The sequence below is a fragment of the Caenorhabditis elegans genome, chromosome X (genome assembly GCF_000002985.6).
Source record: "Caenorhabditis elegans chromosome X".
Lineage (NCBI taxonomy): Eukaryota > Metazoa > Nematoda > Chromadorea > Rhabditida > Rhabditidae > Caenorhabditis > Caenorhabditis elegans.
In genome coordinates this window covers 10,711,898-10,726,435 of record NC_003284.9, presented here as the reverse complement: position 1 = coordinate 10,726,435, position 14,538 = coordinate 10,711,898, and the positions used below count along the sequence as shown (strand labels likewise).

The following is a 14,538-nucleotide window of genomic DNA, read 5'->3' as shown; positions in this document are numbered from 1 at the left end:
TTTTTAATTCTCAAATTACTATTTCCGATGAAAATCTTCAGAGAGCCTCAAAATTTGGACGGAGAAGTAAGTCCATTTTAGCGTAATTTTAAAAACTGAAAAGTTCTACATTGAAGTTTTTTAAATAACTTCTGAAGTATTTAGAAATTAGGTGTTATCAACTGAAATTTTGCAATATTTAAATAGAACTTGTTATGGCAAAAATATACTCATATGAACCTATGTCAACGACCTAATAATATGAAAAACTGATTTTTCAAACTTTTACCTTGAAAACAAATTCACAGCGTTTGCAAAAACCAAATACTACAGCATTTTAGTGATCCTCTACCAGAAATACAAAAAGGTGGGTGGAGCTAAAACAGTGATTGGGATGGTTTCTACGATCCATCTTTCCATTTATCATTTTGTTCACCCACCACAGTCTGAATCATCACGTTTGCACAGATACGCGCTGGCTGTTACAGTACCTTCCAGCACCATTTGTCCCGTGTCGTAATAATTTCAATTGTGATTCACGAATTTCCATCAAATCTTCCTACCAGGTTTTCAGTTTTTTAAGCATCAAGCAAGCTCATTCATTATTTTCGAGAAGCACTGCTTTCATTTTCCAAAAGCAATTTGCGACGCGCTAAGACCCAAAAGTAACGAATTTGATTGAATTCAAAGCCGTCCCGAATCATCGTTTCTCCCCCTTTTCTTGCCCCCGTCTTCCTTTTTCGTTTTCCCCCGTGTGCTCCGCCTCCTATGAAAATTCGTTTCCTAATTAGAAGATTAGCAGCCACGGATGCTTTTGAATGCAATTCTGCCGTGTAGCCACAGGCGGTGCATGATTTAGTCGTTTTCTTCATTTGGCGAATGAAAAAATACGTTGTTACCGTATGATATTCCTGCAGATCCATATTTTTGAGAGTACCACCCCTTGTTCCTTCAACCCCGGCTTTTGTGAAAATTCTGAATTAAATATCACTATGCATGTCTTCTTATTTCCATTCTCTTCTAAACTTGTACATATTTTGAAGAAAATGAAAAAGAGTGAGAGAAGAAGTAGTAAGAAAACGAAAATTAAAGTATATCAGGCATATTCACATGTATTTCGCGAGGTGTATGGATGTGTCCATAATTTATCAGACATGGAATTATGAAACGAAGAGCCCATGGCGGCCTAATGAGATTGAATTTTGGTTTGGCGCATTCTAAATGTTTTTGTCACCAGATTCTTCACAGTATTACCTAGCCTTCATCTTCCAAAACTGTCATTTTAAAAATAACAAGTTACGATCTTTGCCAATTTCAAATCGATTCAAAAAGAAAAGATGAACTAAAAGACCAGGGGCGATTTTATTGAACAATCGTCAGAATAAAATGAATGTTTTTGTTTCAGAGGATACTGTAGCTTTTTTTGCAGCCGATTTGTGATTTTTTCTATGAAGTTGATTGTTGAGACGCCAATATCCTAAATCTGGATTCAACTAAAATGCATTATTTGATGTAGGACATGTTACATTACTTTGAAAATCATAATCGAAATTGCATATCTGTAGTCTTTTATCTATGTGCATTGTAAAAGTATTGATTCCATTTTTTAGACAAACATAAAGTATCAAAGCGTTACGGCTTTTGTATTTCAAGACCGCATTTTCCTCTAAAATAATATTTCATGCAATTCAATGGACTATGTTGAGTAAGACAAAAATTCCTCTTTTATGAATTCGCAGATACCGAAACCGTTGTAAGTTCGCTTAGAAATTGTAATAGTCATCTGCAGGAGTTTGTTAAAAGGCTAAATATATAACGGTTAGTAAGAAACTGCTAGAGTGTGAACGTTTTCCCTTTTGCCGAGCCGGTCGTTTTTTTCTTTGCTAAAATTGGCTAAAATTGCTTATCAGGTAACATGTACTTTTTACGAACATCGAAGGAATTTTAGAGTCTGCCACAAAACAACTAGTATTAATAATGACTTTTTGCTCGTTATGTGCCTAAACAATTTGCGAGTAATGAAACAGTTTTCTAGTTTCATCCGTCTTGATCTATTTCCTTTAGTTCCGTCCTTCTTTTATTTGTTTGTTTTTCCATACTTGTCCCTCTGGTCCTTACCTCATCAGCTCTCGTCTTTTCGTCGCGCTGTTTTTTTCGGTTCGTTCAAATTGTTTTAAATTTTGGCGAATCCTTAATTTTCGCAGACAGAAGAGGCGAGAAAAGCAAAAAAATTCGAAGATGCGCACAATTGATTCTGGAATTTGGGTGAGAGAGGTGGGGCGCCAATTATATCTCGCGTATTGCACATAGGGGGCGAGATGGGAAATCGCCGGGTTTGCTCTAATTAAAAACAAGACTTTCAGGAAACGGCAGTGTTACGTTTTAAAAACTAACCAAACCAGCCCACTGGGAAGGGGTTTCTATATGCTACAGTGGATATGCTACTAGCATAGGACGAGGTAGTTTTCCCAGTTTCAGTTTATCAAACATTGTTCCTAATGAGTGAAACTCTGATTTGTATCACCACAGTACTCTTATGACCTTTATCCAATTCATTTGTGCATTCTTGCATCATTGGAACATTTTTTTGTTTGTTTTCATCCCTTGATTACTTTCTAAGTATTGATAGGCGACGAAGAATGAGTAAAATAATTGCCGGAACTGAGTCAGGTTACTTTAACTCATTTTTCCGGCTTTTTTGTAAGCACCGCACAAAAAAGAAAAGTACCGCCAGTTATATTCACATTAACAATTTTATGAAAACCCAGGACCTTTGTTCTCGTTTTATTTGCTCATTAGACAACGGCACGAACTTATTGTCAACCAAAATCGAGCGGGGAGAGCATGTTAGTATAATGTCATGGTTTTCTGTTGGGAATAGCAAAATTTCAAGAAGAGTTACGTGAATTAAGATAAACCACACAAACAATTAGCTTGAATGATATTAGACGTGACAGCAACACGGCCAGGTAGAAATGAATCAGAGCCAGGTATGACTAGCGTTACTAGTAGTGTAATCCTTAATATTAAATTTTTGGATTATCTGTGTTACACTTTAATTTATGTACTAAACAAAAAATGCCACAAGGTTTTTGAATTTTTGGCTTACACTCACCCCAATCGCATCTGTTAGCACATCACCTTTCTGGCGCCAAAATTCAAGTTTTTGAATGAGTATAAACTTCCACGAAGGTGCAGATCGAGAATGGGAATCAATATATTTACATTGTTTTTGCCCGAAAACTGATTGTTTTTTATTAGAGAACCAATGAGAGAGATACAGTAAAGTCTTGTAAATTATATTGTTTTGGAAATTGAGAATTAATGGATCCTTCAAATTGATTTTATAATCATTAAAAAAAAACACATTTTCCCAGAATCATTTAGAAAACAAAAATCTATCTCACAAGTTCAATTTTCCAAAAAACTGAAAGTGGCGGTTCCCACCGCGGATTTAGACACTTAGGCCCTCTTGGAAACACTTTTCGGAAGTGTTTGGACACTGTTCGATAACGATTTTTATCTTCTCTCTAAAAAGTGTGTTCGGGGATTTCCTGAACTTTCTTCTTTTAAGTTTTTCTTCCAGACAAAAATCATAGAATAATTGTGAATAATAACTTGTCGTTTGGTTCAAAAGTTGAATTTGAAAAATTTTTACCACGATTTTCAGAACAGTTGGACAAAAAATTTCAGCTGAAATGCTTTTTGCTTAAAGAACCGTCACGAAAACGAGCAGAAAACTCAATTTTGCAAATTAAAACATACTTTAACCTTTGTCTATCTGAAAACTAGCACCAGGTACATATTTCTTGTTGTACTACAAAACATTAATATTAAACTTTAATATGCTCCGTTTTTGAATTGAAAAACTATGAGATACCTTCATTTTTGATAGTTTTTCAACATTTGTTTCATCCATAACTTTAAAACTCTTATGACCGTTCAGAACATGTTTCTAGAACTTATTACATTTTATGAGTAATCCCATTAAATTTTTTTCGATTTGAAATCAACGTTACTTTAGATGGTCTGCAATGGTTCTACTTTGAACAGATTTTCAAAAAATGAAATTAGTCATATTTTTTAATAGATATTGGAAATTTTAAAAATAAAGTGTGAAATCAGATTAATACTTTTGGCATTTTCTGATTCCAACATTCTTTTGAAAACTGATATCTGCTCACATAGACGTTTATTGTTTCATTTTCGTTACATATTTTTTTCCGAAAATTTCAGTTGCCTGATGTTTTTACAATTCTATTGTCTCAATTTGATAGGGCTAATCCTTTTCTTCCGTCAAATTTTGATCTCCTCCATTAGCTCATTTCTATGATTGTTTTTCAATAAAATTCTAATAATTCTTTTAATTTACATTTCGTACCTCAACAAATTGTATTTTCGTAGGTACAATGAATAGCGAACCGAAACCAGGACTTGCGATGTCTTCCCATTTTATGGGAACGGATAATCAGGACCAGTACAAAGGAAGTGAGTTGAAAAGGGAAATGTCTTGAGACGTCCTAGATTAGAATGTGTTCAATCAAATGACGATGATGCACTCACACACACACACACCTGAATTACATGTTGAGTGGTCAAATTTAAGGATTATCCCTGTGCGGGTTCTTGAAAGAGCAGGTGCTTTCAATTCTGCTTCTGATTCCAAATTGGGGAAAATTCTGCTAGTCTAGGCTTCTTTCAGTTTCTTCCTTATGAACGTTGTTTTGATTAGAACAATTGTTTTTCGGTCGTTGATAGCTTTTTTTTTTGCAATTCCCATTTTGAATATAAAAATCAAATAATAACCAACTTTAACATTAAACTAATTCTAAGAAAGTGCCTCTAAACAAATTTATATGAAAAATTATTTTCAGCCTACGCCATGAATAGGCTGAGCATTGCCAATCTTTTAAACTCACCATCGTCAACATTACCAACTGGAAATGATTTTCAAAACTTTGGATTGGAACGACGTATGTTTCTTTGTCAGAACATTTTCCAATAATTCTTTAAACGATTCATTAATATATGAATTTTTTTTTGTAATTAATTGTTATTCCAGAAATCAACGAGGGTGTACTGCCACAATTATTGCAAAACCCGTGGGCTATCAATTTCTGGCTCCAATTTCAAAACGCACAACTTCAACCTCATTTGCAATACGCGGCTTTGGCTTGCAGTCTTGTCACGGAAAATCCTCTGGATTTGAGTAATAAGGTGAGTTGAAGTGTGTCGAAAACATTGTTGCACACTAATTAATTTTAGACAATGAATATGCTCCAGAAAATTGGAGTTTTCAACAGCGTGACGAAAAGTGAAGATGATGAATCGGTTGCACCAGAAAAGTAGGTTAAATACTTGAACTATATTTTTGAACATATTCAATTTTCAGACCAGTAGATGAATCGTTAAACAAATCGAATATTTTGAGGAGAAACTACACTGTGGAGGATTTGACCCAAGCAGTGGAGGACATTCGACAAGGAAAACTTGGAACAAGAAGGCTAGTTTCTTTTCCGTTTCGCTTCCCAAATCAATATAAATTTCTTTTATTATAGGGCATCTGTGGTATACGGTATTCCTCGATCAACTCTACGAAACAAAATTTATAAGCTCGAAGCGGAAGGGGCAATCCCATCAAAAGTTCGCCGTGGAAAAATAGCGGCGCGACGAGCCGAAGCGGAGCAAAAAAGATGTGTTGAGGCGACGGCGGCGGCTGCTTTATTGGACGCGTTCGGCAATCAATCTGACTCATCCTCATCTTCACCTCATGCCTCAATGTGCCCAAGCTCACCTGACAGCACAAATAGCAGTTTAGAAGGGACCGGTGAGACGCCGGAGATGTCTGACAAGGTAACTCTTAAAATGCCCTATTGAATTTTAAGTAAAATAATATTTTTGTACAAGGAAATTATATAATTGCTTTACGTCGCTGTCCAACTATTAGTTTTAAATCACTTTTGTATTTTTCACGATTTTCGGTATATTTCAAGATTTCAAGAATTCCTTAAAAAATTTTTCTGAATTTCAAACGACGGCTCTTATTTACTTGTCAGAGTTTGAAACATTCTCTGTGAAAGCTCATTTTTGCTGACGTAGCAATCACTTTTCAGAAGTCGTGTTCCCCCTTGGACCCCAAGTGGCTTGAGTCTATCTGGCAGAACTTGTTCAAAACTCAAGGAAATGTGGTCCCAGTGGATAGTGCAAACATTTCTAACGTTGATACCCATACTCCTACGCCGATTTCGGAGAAGTCTCAGAAAATGCATGGAAATGAGGAGTGGAAGAGGAGCAGGCCGAAGAGAGGACAATATAGGTTCGACCTGAAATTTGCATTGATTTATCTTTAAACCCGACCAACTTCAGAAAATATGACAAAAATGCTCTGGACGAAGCTGTGAGAAGTGTCCGTCGAGGGGAAATGACTGTTCATCGAGCGGGTAGCTTTTTTGGTGTTCCTCACTCCACTCTTGAGTATAAGGTTATTTTTCTGAGTCATTATTTGAACTCAATATAATTTTGCAGGTTAAAGAAAGAAATTTGATGCGAAAAAAGAAGGACTGCCTCTACAGCCATGACTCTTCAACCAGTGAAGATGGTAGCCAACTTGTTACGTCTACAATTTCTGAGAAATCCGATTCGTCTTCCCACACTTCCACTCCGATTCCATTTCCCATTTCACTTGTTTAGATCGAATCGCTAGTCTTGAAATTTCTAAAAAGTTAATTTTCAATATAAGACACAATTTTCATACACTTGCATTTCATTTTTTCTCACTCATCATTTTCCCGAAAGTAAAAATATTCAATGAATAGTCAATCACAATTATTTATTGTCGTATACTTGTTGTTCTCACTTTCTGAAAATTTCAAATCTTTGGATTTCAATAAATTTTAAATTTTCGAAATCAGAATTGTACAATGTACAATGTGTACAATGTGAAAATTCTAACAGAAAAAGTTTGAAGTTCAGTTAGTTATTTGCAAGAAACTTGCAGTATATTATACCCCATTATTCTTTCAACTTCCTGATAAACAAGTTCTCAAACTTTGGTCCATAAAAACGATGTTTTTGTGCTTAACTTTGAAAGTTTTTCTTGTTTAAAGGGACATTTGTTTAAATAGGCAGAAAATTGCCTACCCGCCCGTACTGTCACCTCGGTCTTTGCACATAGACACAAACTATGCACATCCCTGTAGGGACACGAAATATTCTAATTTGAAAGATGATGTTTAAAAAAAGTCACTACAAAAAATATTCTGAGGAGAAACACTTTGAAGCGGAAAAATTTGGATATTAAACTTTTCAGTCTAGTTTTTCACTACATTGAGATTTAGTGAAAATAATCCCAAATTTGTTTTTTTTTCAATCAAATTTTCAGATTTTGGGTAAAAATTGACTTTCAGAATGTCTACCCTCTTTCAAATCTCTAAAGTTGACAAAAACCCTGAAAAGGCATTTGATGCAACATATACTAGACTCAACCGATGTGAAAAACAGTACGTTATAAATTGCCACATTATATTATTTTCAAAGTTTAAAATTTTCTTAAAAATAAAATATTAATGATTAAGTTTTTTTGTAGATCTGCTCTCTTTCAAAACTGAAATTCAAAAAAAATTCAGAGAATTATTTTTTTTGCGCAGTTCCAGCGCGGTTTGTTAAGTTCAAATGTTCTGGAGTCCAGCAAAACTTATTTCCAACTTAGTCGTTTTTCTATCTGATTCAACAGTGGGTTGTGTGACATCCGGTCAGGCGTTTTCTTATTCTTCTTCTCTTTTTTCAAATGTTTCGCAAATTTTTCTTAGTTTCTCGTTGCTCCAGTTTCTAGTTCTTCTTTGTTGCTTCTAAATTTAGTTTTTTGCCGTGACTTTTTGCCAGAAATAGACATGGCCACACAAAAACCGACCATTCTACACATATACATACACACTTGGGCCTGCCGCCCGAAACAACGAAAAACAAACGTTTTGTCTTTTGTGGCCCCTCAGACGCGACGCCTAACGTCATTTCATTTTGTGTCAGATGATAGTGTATAACATTCACATATTTGTTCATTCTAAGCTGATCGCATCTTGTCATCCTACGAATTGCTCAGCCATTTGTCCTATAGAAGTGTAACTTTGTTAGTCGTTCAAACCAAAATGAAACGCCGTTTTTTTTTTCATGGTTCAACATAGCTTTTTCGGACAACGACGTCGACGTCTGTTCTGGAGCAAAAACTTGTCATGTGTGCAACTGATCAGCCATTGGGCTGCCACATAATTCCATTGGGAATCAGTGGACGGCAACCAAGTTCGTGGAGACAGCCAATATACACCAACCTCGGTGGCTTTCTTTTTTTCACTACTTTTGTCCAAAACGCCTCCCACTTTTTCAGTGACTGATGTGTCCAGTTCAAAACAATTCTCACTTAGTATATCTTTGACGTAACGTTCAGGATTTCCATCACATTTTTGAAGTCTGTAGTTTTAAATTGCATGAATAATTTTGAGCACTTTTAGTAGTTCCCTTAAAGTTTGAAAAATATGGAAAATATTATTTTTAGTATTGAAAACAAAAGCATTTGGAAAATAGTTTATTTTAAAAAATTAAATATTATTTTCTTAAAGCATTCGTTCTTTTTCTTTAAAAAAACGGTACGATCAACATACACACAAAATTTTCCCCCAAAATGTTGTTACTAAATCCAAATTCCTATTTTTTCTGAATACTACACCCCTATATTCCATGCTGTTTTCCATATTTTATGAAGGCTTCTCTTGCCTTTTGTAAATTGCCGCAAAATAATTTACGCTGAAAAATTTGCTTAAAATACAAGGCGAACGGCTGAAAAGCAAAGAGACAGAGCAACGAAATCCCGATTCAGAACAAAATGAGAAGCATTTCGAACGAATCTTTGTCCCCTCTCTAGGCATGAAAAATTAGGTCAAAAAATTTTCAAAACTCTTTTCAGTTTCCCTGGTGAATTGAGCGGAAAATTGTGCACAATGCAGTAAGATAGCGAAAATGTCGACCGACCAAAGTATTACTCGTTTTTCTTCTTTTTTGTGCTTTCTGCCCTCTTCAGAAACCCATGTTTCATTTTTCAGTGCATCATCTGAATCATCATATTTTATTGTGTTTAACTTTTTCCCTTTTCATTTTTTTCTTTTTCACGTCGCTATTCCATTAATGGGTTACGTACCGAAAGTTGGAAAGATTCCAGTTGAGCCCCTCCTGTGGCTTCTAATTGAGTGGTCCGCCCACAAAACGAGTTTGCTGAATTTCCTCCTGTTTCTGTCACTTCATTTACTTGCTTTACCCTTCATTTCCCGTTTTATTCTCCCTCTTGCAGCTTTCACGTCATCATGACTAACGTAATGGTTTCTACAATGCCAATTGATGACGAGGATCATCATGAATATTGTATGGATATGTTTCATGAATCACATAAAGATAATACTCTACCACTAATTACAACAACACCAGATATGCCTGCAACGGTAAGCAATATTTTTCTAAGATAAAATATTCTAGTACTCTGAACTAGAAAACCACTTTCAGCATACGCTTAAATCTAACACGGTTGTTATGCGGAATAAATCGAATTTTAAGAAAACAAATTTTAAAAGCCTAATTTATTTTTAATCTAGTTAAAAAATTTTGAAATTATTCCTGTAAAAAATACACCAGATGCCTGGCACTTAAATTATTAAATAAAACATTATGCAACAAAATTGATGGAGAAATATATTATTTTGAAAATGGACATTCCAATATTCCGAAGTGTAATTATTTTGAAAAATTCGTAGCGCTTTATTAAATGATTACTTCAATTTAAAAAAATTTTCAACGGTTGTTCCAGGCATAAAATATATCAAATCAAATTATTCTGATCTTCGAGGTATTTCTTCATAGACTATATATTTTTTTCAGATTAGAACACAAGATCGTCCTGTGGTTCTTTACATGGCACCTGTTCATAAACAGGAAAACGAAAACAAATGTGTATGTGGAAAAGATGGTGATAGCAGCGCTTCTGGCATTTCGAAGGGAATCCAAAAAGTTACAATTCAATGAATATTTTATATGATTTTATTGAAACTGTTTTTATCAATAATCGTATTATGTACAATAAAGAATTCTATCATTCATAAACTGATATAGTTTTAGGATTGAAAAATGTCAACATCTAAATTGAAAATGAGGAATTCTTCGAAACTATTTGTGTTGAAAATATAAGTTTGCTGAAAACCACTTTTTTAAAAATTAATATTTTTTTTTAGTTAAGAATTTATGAAAAACTAATCACGTTCATGGAAACTACATTATGAAAATTAATGGGGTAATAATGAAATAGGTAATAATGAAAATGTACATAGTGTTTTAAAATTATTTTTCATTAACTCCTACCATTTTCAACTGCATTGAATAATTATTGCATCTAGAATGAATTATATAAATATATGTATACAGGGTGGTCCATAATTATGGCGACCTGCTGCACTCGTGCAAAAACTTGATTTATGGGGTTACCCTTTTACGAAAGTTTTAAAATTTATTTATTTTTGGAAGTTCACAATATTTTCTGTCGTTATGTCAATTCCCATAAAACTTCCTTCATCTTTGAAAGTATTGAGCGCCTTACAACATTGGGAATCTATAATTTTCCTCCATTTTAGAGGAGGTTTAGAGTCCAATGTCTCCTGCTGCGCTTATGGGATCATGATAATCATGATTGAATTGAATTTGAGTTTATTTAACTAAAAGAAGAGCAATAAACAATTAAAACGAGACGAACCCTAAAAGAGTTCAACTTGAGTAAGAGTAAAAAAAAGGATAATAGGGAACAGGTGAAACGGGGAGAAAGACGAAAACGGAGGTAAAAGTGTAGTTATATCCGGGGGATGTTGAGATCAATAAATTCACAGAACTGATATGGGGATATAAAAACCGTAACATTTTTGAACAAATTGTTCCAGACTGGGATGATATGAGCAAAGAAATGCGTGGAGCATTTGTCCTTCCTAACTAAAATCATTGGGTGCCTATTTGAACTAGAGAAAGTAACAAATTGTCTAACTATTGTCTAAGAAAAATGAGAGGTACCTGAGAGGTTTATACATTAGTTTCAATTGAGCTTCAATTCTATCGTGTCTGGTGGAGTGGAGCTCCACCATACTGAGTCGATTTTCATAACAGATAATATTACTCAAAGAATCTCATTAAAAAATCTCCAATAAGCTAATTCGAGCCTTCTTGTGCGCTACAGTCGTTTGGATTTTTGAGTGTCTTGTGTTCTGTGCGGCTGTAGGTGGTTATAAATGTTAAGTTTTATATGTCATTATGCTCGATTTTTTTAACCAAAAAAACGTGTATATTCGCTTGTTTTGCTTACTGTCCATAACAAAGTTACAGTGCCCTAAAGTGGTCGCCATAATCATAGACCACCCTGTATTATGAGTATTATTATTACTACTATTTTAACCATATAGGTATTTGACATTAAACTCGAACATGGAAGGTTATACATTTTTAAAAAACTGATTATTCCAGTTCTTTCGGGATCTTTATGAATTCTGCGGATAGTTTTTTTTTGAGAATACATTTTCCTGTTTAGAATCTGTTGAAGGAAGTTGTAACAATGCTTCAAATTTGGAGTGAAGTCAAATAAAATGTTTTTTCCTATCACCTGTTAACGGTTTCCTCCTGAATGGTTCCGCCAAAAAAGATTTCTAAAAACCTGTCAGTACATTAATACAGGCTTCTATTCAATGTACCTCTATTTTTAACATATATTAATAATGAAAAAATTACAAGCAAGGATGTCAATCAAATACATGCTAGAATTTTTAAGCATCAAGCTTTGTGTATTTGACGCTGTTATGTGTTGTCCGGGCAATTTAGCACATTTTAAAAAGATAATTACAGACAAACCCCTTGAAAATTTCGCAGAATTTTCCAATTAATGTATAAAAAATTTGATTGCTTCCGATGTTTAAAGCTTTAACCGCTGACATATCTTTTGCAGTCTCGATCAGTGTTACATTGGAACACCCAAACCTTGAATTTGTTTCATATATACATAATGGGAAAACTGATGATAGGGTAAGACATATCAAGTCAAAAAAATCACGATGAATTGCGACATATTCATCAACAAAAAATACACAAAGAAATTGATCTGACTAAACACAAATAGAGATACAACTTCAAAACATAGAAGGTGACGCACCAGAATCTGTGGAAGTTCTGGACAATTATTCATTTTGGAACAGAGTGAATTTATAAATATATAAGCATAACACCCGATCTATTTATATTTATATTAAGTCTTAAATTATCAAATCAAGTTTGTCCAAACCGGTCAACTTCCAGCTATTGGATATTTTAAAATGAGCCGTACAGTTCCAGAGAACAATCGAATGTTTGTTATGCATGTTGAACCAATATTGAAAGTTTGGTAAAGACATTTTGAAAATTGTTTCATGATAGTTTCTATTACAACGCATTGTGAAACACATTCGGATTTACTGCACCGTTCTCATGTTTATGTTATACGTTAAACATGCTGTCATGCTTTATTTTGTTTAAACCAAATGTGATATAAAACAAGAAGAAGGCACATGATGCTCAAAGTTTTCACATTTTTCAATGTTCAGCCTTGAACTAAGCAACTGTTCAAGCCGAAACAAATGTTGTTTATTGTTGCCAAATCTGTGAGTAATCTGAAACCAAAACTGAAGAAAACTGCATCGAAAGATCGATGTGGTGGGACGGAGGCAAATGCCAAAAGTATTTACTCATCATCTTCGTTCTCCATAAAGATATATTCAAAATTCGAAGAGTGTGTAAAAGCGTGTATTCGATATCTGAATCTGAAACCCGAGACGTAGCGGTGAGCACAGACACCAACGGCATCGTCCAGTTCATGAGGATGCCGAGGATAAGCCTCATGCTCTTGTCCCCAAAACGTCAAATGGCGATACGTATTGAGATATGCATCTTGGCAATCTATTAAGAATGCCGCCGCCGGCACAGTTTAGCCGGAGTGCGTTGAGAAATCAGTTTTCTAACAAGTAGATTTGCTTTTTGCTCCCTTCCTTTTTCTTCACTTGTCCGGGAGGACCTACCACCATCGTTATTCCCAACGGCAATTTTAGGCGTGTGAACTTTCTGCTTCTCATCGTACAACCTCTTTAATGTTTTCTTTCCATCTGATGTATCTTGAACGATTCTTGAGAGACACTTTCCCAGGATGGTGCCGGTGGTGAGCAGTAGGACTTCACTGCCAGTAAATTTTTTTGTTGCTTTTTTCTTGGAATCAAGAAGAATTTTAATTATTTATTTATACGGGCCTCTCTTCAAACACTGGATAACTTTTGAAATGTTGCATATCTTGAAAATGCTTCTTAGAAATTATATCAATTTTGTAATATCCAGTTTTCGAATCTGTTTGAAATATATTTATTATTTGAAATTCATTGGTCATATTTTAAAGTTAGCCAGCCTTTCATGAACTTGCCATTTTTTCTTTACAACTGCAGTTTTATATTCGCCGCTCTAAAAAAAACATCTCCAAACATTGAGAACATGTGAATTTTGTTTCCTTTTTCGCCTTTCATGTTTCTCTTTTGAAAATTCTTCAGTGAACATGTTATTTTTCAGTTTATCTTGACAGAAGCTGATGTTTTAGGAATATTTAGTTTTTTTAGAAGAAATTCCTGTGTGATTAATAGAATGACGTCAGCAAAGTAATGGTGGGAATTTCGCGAGCCCACCTTGAAGACCACCCGCGTTTTTTTAAAATTAATCACTTGTTTTCGAATTATTTGAAGTTTCATGGAAACTATCCAAGACATTCAGTTATGAAGTTAGTCAGTTATTCAGTTAATGAAGATTTTCCAATTTTTAATTTCAAGATTGGCTAGTTGTTATTTAATTCAGTGTGATAGTTTTGATTTTGATGCACGTTTGACTTCAAAGTAACTGTCATAAAATCCTGGCATTTTATTACTAACCATTTTGCTAGGTTTCATTTTATATGTATACCGATGGTTTTGAAAATTCATGTTCATACCTTTTTATTATTCTTTGAATGACCAGACGAAGAAGAACAATGTATTCTGAGTTCGTTCATTTGATTTCCACTCCCACTCGACGAGCAGGTTAACTTTTTGTCCTCTGTGAGCGTGTTGGAACAATTTTTCAACTTTCATCTTCGCATATTTTGCTCAACGATTTGCCGTGGAATTTTTAGCGTTTTGTCACTTCTAACTCCACATATAAGTTTGTTTTGAGACTAAACCAGAATACACCAACAAAAATCCATGCCTTCTTGAAGCTTTTCGTCCCCCCCCCCCCTCCTTCAGCAATAGTTTTTGGTTCTGTCTATTGACAGCGTCACTTTGTCATATATAAACATTCGTTCCGCAATCAGCGCACCAAGCACTCTTCCTCTCTTCTTCCGCACACTTGCTGCGTGTGTGGGCTCGATTTCTTAAGGAGGAGAGAATTTATTCGTCCATTCACTCACATTCTGTGTCTCCGTGATTCCGTTGGCATTTATAGTTCTTC

General features: G+C 34.6%; 2 protein-coding genes and 3 non-coding genes across 5 annotated transcripts; 4 read left to right on the top strand and 1 right to left on the bottom strand.

Annotated features, from left to right (window-relative positions):
• Window positions 1-2,294: 2,294 nt before the first annotated feature.
• T01C1.12 lies at window positions 2,295-2,347 on the top strand. Its single transcript, NR_072029.1, has one exon. It is a non-coding gene; the product is annotated as an Unclassified non-coding RNA T01C1.12 (non-coding RNA).
• A 2,034-nt stretch (window positions 2,348-4,381) lies between these two features.
• mbr-1 (Mblk-1-related factor 1) lies at window positions 4,382-6,888 on the top strand. The gene is made up of 9 exons (NM_077393.8): window positions 4,382-4,467; window positions 4,854-4,952; window positions 5,042-5,196; window positions 5,245-5,324; window positions 5,372-5,482; window positions 5,538-5,832; window positions 6,093-6,295; window positions 6,346-6,460; window positions 6,505-6,888. The coding sequence occupies exons 1-9, from the start codon at window positions 4,389-4,391 to the stop codon at window positions 6,667-6,669; spliced, it is 1,302 nt and encodes a 433-aa protein (NP_509794.2). The 5' UTR covers window positions 4,382-4,388; the 3' UTR covers window positions 6,670-6,888.
• A 2,428-nt stretch (window positions 6,889-9,316) lies between these two features.
• Window positions 9,317-10,111, top strand: T01C1.4 (Ovule protein). The gene is made up of 2 exons (NM_171770.6): window positions 9,317-9,464; window positions 9,898-10,111. Exons 1-2 carry the CDS (start codon window positions 9,330-9,332, stop codon window positions 10,039-10,041), a joined length of 279 nt encoding a protein of 92 aa, NP_741895.1. The 5' UTR covers window positions 9,317-9,329; the 3' UTR covers window positions 10,042-10,111.
• Window positions 10,112-13,041: 2,930 nt separating this feature from the next.
• T01C1.5 lies at window positions 13,042-13,188 on the top strand. Its single transcript, NR_072028.1, has one exon. It is a non-coding gene; the product is annotated as an Unclassified non-coding RNA T01C1.5 (non-coding RNA).
• Window positions 13,189-14,349: 1,161 nt separating this feature from the next.
• T01C1.7 lies at window positions 14,350-14,466 on the bottom strand. The gene has a single exon (NR_072027.1). It is a non-coding gene; the product is annotated as an Unclassified non-coding RNA T01C1.7 (non-coding RNA).
• Between the last annotated feature and the right edge of the window lie 72 nt (window positions 14,467-14,538).